Genomic DNA, 6,174 nt, shown 5'->3' with positions numbered 1-6,174 from the left:
GCAGCTATGCGATTCGGACACGTCACAGAGTTGCGCAGCCGAGAGCGAGCGGAGCTGCTGCTGTCGTCGCCACTCCCTACTATCTGTGATCCCAACACACACACACACACACACACACACGCGCGCGCGCGCGCGCGTGCGCGCGCGCACGCATCTTACCAAGGAGCCTCAATGAGTCTGATCCCAGTGTGGACTGCGGGCTGGTGCTCATCATAGACAGCCCTACCCTTGAAACCTCAACGGAGGCCTTTCTGGCCGGCCTTCAGCAGCGAATGCTGCGGCGCCTGCGACTGCGGCGCAACGCAACAAACCTGGGTGCCTCGGCCTCGCGCAACCGCGCGCTGTCGGAGTCCCTGGCTGACTATGCGGTAAGCCCATGTGCAAGACGAGCCCTGGGGTCGATTACTTGCGTGTCGTCTCAATGTTCTTCGACATGATGAGGGTGTGCATACAGCACAGCCGGCCGGTGCCTACGGTGTGCTGTGTGCCCTCTGCGCGGTGTGCTGTGGAGCAGCGCTGCTGTGTGATTGATTAACGCAACAAGCTCTGGATTGCCTCCACAGCTCATGGCGTGGAGGGCACACAGGGGCTAGCCCCTCCAGATGATGCTTCACAATGTGTCTTACTGCTGGTATGAACGTCGCTCATTGCAGGTGTTCTGGGATGATGACGTGCTGCCATCACCAGCTTGCCTGCAGGCGTACGTAGATGGCTTCCTGGAGCACCCGCAGGTCAGCAAAAGCCTGGTATTGACCAATGGGTGGGGTGGAAGCTTCGCAGCCAGGCCACGCATGTCACCCCAAAATGATAGCAACGGCGTGCGCGTACTCTGTCATGCTGGCAATCTAGCTACAGCACTTTCAACCCTGACACCTGCTCGAGCCTGAAGGCATGCATACAAGACACCACAGCATCATGGCGGGTCCCCCCCCAATTTGCTTGCTTTACCTACTGCAACATTGCCCTTAGGCTCTGGCCTTTGCAGGACCCAGCTACCTGCTGCACAACCCGCGGGCCATGTGGCCGTGTGCAGTCCACATGTCAGATGTCAGCTTCTTTTGGGAGGCGCCTGTGCGATGGGGCGCCAGCTCAGGCCTGGTGCGCCAAAGGCCGTGGTACCTCAGTCAACCTTCTTTGTGATGGCGCCTGCGCCTGCGTGCTGGCTGTGCACTGCCAGCAGTCCAGTGCTTTGTTGCAGGCCGAGTGCAGGGCTCTGCGCCTACTCTCCCGCACCCGTTTCACGGCTGCACCCATAACCATGCACGCTGACTGCTGCGGTGCAGGTGCCCTGGGCAGTGACAGCCAACATGGCCATTCGCCACGTTGGCGGTGTCGAGTTTGACCTTCGCTTTCCCAAGACCGGGGGCGGCGAAGACATTGACTTCTGCCTGCGAGTGGCTGGACGCCGGCGTATGGTTGCAATACCAGAGGTGCGCTACGTACTCGCACAGGGGCCTCCTGGCGCCACACGTTGCTTGGTTGGATCACACCCACAGATGCCACACTTACGACAGCCGGGCCGTTGCTGCAGTTGCCACAGCTAGATTGCTGCATGGTTCTGCCCCACTGTCACATCAGCTACAACAGGAAATAATGGCTTGCAGAGCCCTAAACTCACACCTGGCGCCTGGTGCCTGGCGCCTGGCCCGTGCAACTGTGTGCATGCAGGCCTCCGTGACACACCCTTGGTGGGGCGGCGGCCGGCGCTGCTACTCGCGCTTCTACCGCTGGGCCCGCGGGGACGGAGAGCTCGTGGACGTCTGGGCTGCTGGGCTGAGTGAGGGCAGCACCGCATATAGCCATGAGGGCGAGAGCGGTGGCAGTGCTGCCGTCACTGACAGGACAGCAGGGGCGACCGCGGCGCTGGGGAGCGGGCAGGCCGGGCCCGTACCCTTGGTCTACAGCTCGCTGCCCAACGCCGCGGAGCTGCTGGCCCTCGCTGGGTACGCAGCGGCTTTGTTGCTGACGGCCGTTGCCATGGTGCTGGCGGCGCTGCTGGCGGCTGCCGCTGCTGGCGCCGCTGGCTGCGCCGGCACGGCTGCTGCGCTCGCACAGCTCGCCTGGGTGGCGCTGGGGCGGCTCGTGCCCGCGCTGCTCGCGCTCTGGCGGGCCACGGGGGCGGTGGCGGCGACAGACCTGCTGTTGGATTGCCTCAGGAACCTGGCTCAGCCCAGCCGCCGCGCTCGCTGCCCCTGTGCATGGTGGCTGCGGCCGGCGGCGGCCTGCGAGGCGTGGGCCATCAAGGTCGCCTCAGAGGCTGGCCGCCTGGCTGGGCACCTCGGCCGGCGCGGCCGGCTGGTGGGCGGGTGGCTGCTTGTGGGCCGGCGGTTTGACTGGTTTTGCGGGATGGACCCTGGGGTGGTGCGGGCGGAGCGTTGGCGGGCGGCGCTGCGATTTGCGTGCTTTGTGGCTGCCACTGCAGTTGCAGTTGGTGGGGTGGCATCGTGATGAACGGCGTGGTTGCTTGCGGATGGCGCTCGGCGGTCTGCAGCAGTGAGGTAGATTGTTGTGGAGCATGGAGTTGCCTATTGTAACATCAACAAACCCAGTTGTCAAAGATCCAACTATGCCACGTGCAAACACATGGAAAGCAGAGAGGTTGACCGGGCTGTTGTGCGCGCACTCTGGTCCTGCAACCACGAAACCAGTGCACAGCGCAGCCATCCATCGATTCGAGCCTGCAGCCATTTGCAGGGCCCTCTTGCTGGGGCCCCCGTACCTGAGAGCACCCCGCCTGGGCAGCAAGCAAGCCCGGCACTCGATACCGTGTCACTGCACAGTCCCTGGCCGTACCATAACTTGATTGACCCCAGCCACCAATGGTGGTGGCATACGATTCCGCCATATCGCTGTGCACTGTCACCGCGTTTATGCATAGAGCGAGGCTGCTCGCATGACAGTTTGGCGAGCACCCTCTCGCAAGATCGTGCTGAATGGCAGCGTAGGCCGTTGATTCAAGGCTAGGTTGCAAAAATTATGGAGGCCGAACTGGAGGTGCTGCTTTCAAGCAGCTCCACTGGCTGGGGGACGCAGGCCTCGAAGGATTTCATTGCTGGTACGCGTTTGCCCCGCAGGTCTGAGAGGCTTGTATGTGGTAGTACAGCTGATTACATAGCAAGATCAATCCCTCACTGCTGGAGGCCGACCACCCGCTACGCCACCTCGTGCTGATCGAGCACGCGCCGCCTCGGTCTGGCACACCAGCGCAACTGATCCCCGGTGCATCCCCACGGCCCCCCCCCACCACGCCCCCTGCATGTCCCCTGCCATGCTCCTGCCGCGGCCACTCTTAGGCGCCGCGGGGGGCATGGCGGGTGTGATTGCGGGCCAGCCCCTTGACACCCTTCGAATCCGTTTGCAGCAGCGAGAGTGCAAGTCGAGGTCAATCATGGGCGTTTGGCGCGCCATGGCGGGCGCCGAGGGCGCAAGGGGCCTGTTCAAGGGAATGTCTTACCCACTGTACACCACTTCGCTGGTGAGCACCTGGCAGAAGGGCTTCTCCTGACGAGCTCATAGGGTTGCTTTGCAATATTTGCAGCCACACCATTGTTGCGCAGGTTGGGAAGTGATGTTCTTCCCCTCCGCCCCCATCGTCCACCTTTGTGCGCCCCGCAGCAAAACGCGGTCACATTTCAGTCGCAGCGTGCGGGCGAGCGGGCCCTGGAGGCAGCGGGCGTGCCCAGCAGCATGGCCACCACGTGCATGGCCGGAATGTTTGCCGGTGAGAGAGCCACGTGCGATCAGTGCCATGGCCGCCGCCGCACTTGGGGCCGCAAGCTTTCCTAGGCCAAGCTCTGTGGCAGCGCTGCAATGGAAGTCAATCCATCACCATGATCACAAGCGCAAAGGCCACCGCCTGGGCCCCGCGTGCCCACCACCTGTCAGCGGTGCCCTGCTCAAAAAAATCGCCCCGCCTTGCGCCCTGGCCCCAACAAAAGGCGCCGTCCAGACGTTCATCAGCTCGCCAGTGGAGCTGCTCAAGATCCGGCTGCAGCTGCAGCGCGCCAAGCCGGGCGCCCCCGGCTACGTGGGGCCGCTGGGGATGCTGCGGCGCGTGCTCAAGTATGAGGGCGTCGCAGGTACTGCGGGTGCCCCAGGAGCGGTGGAGGGGCTGATGCGGGGGCGCGAGTGGCAGGACAGGGGACCTGCAGCACGGCGTGCAGAGGATGGGGCTGAGGAGAGTCAGGGACGGCTGCATGGGTGTGGGTTATCAAGAGCCCGCTGTGCACCTGCATGCCCAGTCAGCAGCGGCCGCTGATTCAGCGCACCGCAAGGTCGCGCCCACTAGGCTGGTCGGGACAGACACGCGCGCGCCTTGCTCCGCACTCCGCAACTACCGATGTCGCACCCTTGCCGCCTTCCCCCAGGCCTCTTCCGCGGCTGCGGCATCACCATGTTGCGCGACACGCCCAGCTACGGCCTCTACTTTGTGGCTTACAGCGTCGCAGTCGACACCCTGGGCGCCCTCCATCGCAAAATCCTGCCCCGCCCGGCTGCAGCAGTTGTCGCCGCCGCCGACGCGCCTCTGGCAGAAGAAGGCGGCGGCGGCGGCGGCAGCGACTGCGGAAGCGGCAGCGGCAGCAGCGGCGGTGCAGGGGTGGGCGAAGGTCTCAACGCTGCTGCTGGGAGTGGTGCAGCCAGTCCTGCGGTGCAGTTTGTAGCGGGCGGGCTGGCTGGGATGCTGGCTTGGTTTTCTGTCTACCCGTTGGATGTTGGTGAGCGGCAGAGCCCTCCTTGCGTTGCTGGCATTTGCAAACAACGTCTTGTGCCCATTTTTAGGGGACGTGCGTGCACATGCCGTGCATTTTCGCGTCGGCGCGCATGTGTGAACATGCACAATCAGCGTGTACCTGAGAGCGCTCGAGGGCCATGGCTCTACCAGCTGTTAACCCACATGCTGCCTCGCCTCCTCCATGCTTTGGCTCCGCCCACAGTCAAGTCACGGGTCCAAGCCAAGCCAACGCGAGGGTCGCACTACAGCAGCGCGTGGCAGTGCGCCGTGCAGAGCATGCGTGAGGAGGGGCCGGGCGTCTTCACCAGAGGCATGGGCGCGACCCTCAGCCGCGCGTTCATCGTGAATGCGGCCATTTTCGCCGTCTTCGAGGCAGCTGGGACCGCGATGAACGAGCTTCCAGGCACTACAGCGGGGGGTTAGGCGGAGCGCCCACCATCGGGGGTGCTCAACAGGGATTTTGGCCACGCAGCTTAAAATTGACTGGCGTGTTGACCGCTTGCTTTTTCTTTGAAACGTGACGGCGTCTTGCTTCGCCGCTGCAAATGTGGCGGTTCGTGGTGGCGACGGGCGCGACCCGCAGTGTGCCATGTGACTAGTATGGACTGCCAATGCGGGCGCGTCCAATTTGCACACCGCCCTCGTTTGACCTGCGCTGGCGCTGCGATGACGTGCTGGCTGCAACGAGCTTGGGCGGGGATATGCGATGTCGCCGTGTCCATTTGCCACTAACGACATGCCCTAGGCGCTTATCTGCTCGTGCTGAGCTCATTTACGCATCGGCGGCACCAAGGACCGAGCCCATGTGCTCAGCACACCAGCAGGGGTGCTAGTGCACCCCTGGCTGACCACGCGGCATGTTCTTGCTGAAGGGAAGTCCTCCAAAGGCTGACACGCACGGTAAATTGTACAATAGAAAGTTCTTTATCCTGCTGATTGGCGTGCTTGCGTTGGTGCCACGGTGCTGCCTGGCTCGGTCTGCGAGCACGAGACGAGAGGGCGTGTGGAACAACAGGGACTTACATATTAAATTATTATCACTTGCTCAAGGTGAGTGCTTTGGGGCTTTGATCGAGGCCGATCTCTGGGTGGTGTGCCACCGCTGCCCCAAGGGGCAAGCTTGGGGTTCTCAATTCGCATACAATCTGATGTGGAATCATGATGCCCTGCCAGGCATGCTGGGTGTAGCCGTGGTCGTGCCAGGGCCGGGGCGGTGCACTGCTCCACCGCTGGCAGCGGCAGCTGCTGCTGCTGTGCCGCTGCTGCTGCTGCTTTGGTGCGATTGACCTGTGGCACTGCTCGCATCCCTGCCGCCAGGACCCTGACAGTGCAGCCGCACAGGTGCAAAGGAGTTGTTGCTGCGGACCAGGCAGGCAACAGTGGAGTCAAAGGGAAGCTGATCGTGGCGGGAATTGAAGGCCAGCGGCAGCGCGGCCCCGCAC

General features: G+C 63.3%; 1 protein-coding gene across 1 annotated transcript; it reads left to right on the top strand.

The window, feature by feature from the left end:
- Positions 1 to 3,388: 3,388 nt before the first annotated feature.
- Positions 3,389 to 4,258, top strand: MNEG_0905 (hypothetical protein; the record flags this gene model as incomplete). The annotated part of the gene is made up of 4 exons (XM_014050620.1): positions 3,389 to 3,475; positions 3,616 to 3,721; positions 3,939 to 4,079; positions 4,242 to 4,258. 4 exons carry the CDS (start codon positions 3,389 to 3,391, stop codon positions 4,256 to 4,258), a joined length of 351 nt encoding a protein of 116 aa, XP_013906074.1.
- Between the last annotated feature and the right edge of the window lie 1,916 nt (positions 4,259 to 6,174).

This window comes from Monoraphidium neglectum (assembly GCF_000611645.1).
Source record: "Monoraphidium neglectum strain SAG 48.87 unplaced genomic scaffold scaffold00082, whole genome shotgun sequence".
Taxonomy (NCBI): Eukaryota; Viridiplantae; Chlorophyta; class Chlorophyceae; order Sphaeropleales; family Selenastraceae; genus Monoraphidium; species Monoraphidium neglectum.
Note: the sequence above shows the minus strand (reverse complement) of the source record. Positions and strands in the feature narration are given on the sequence as shown.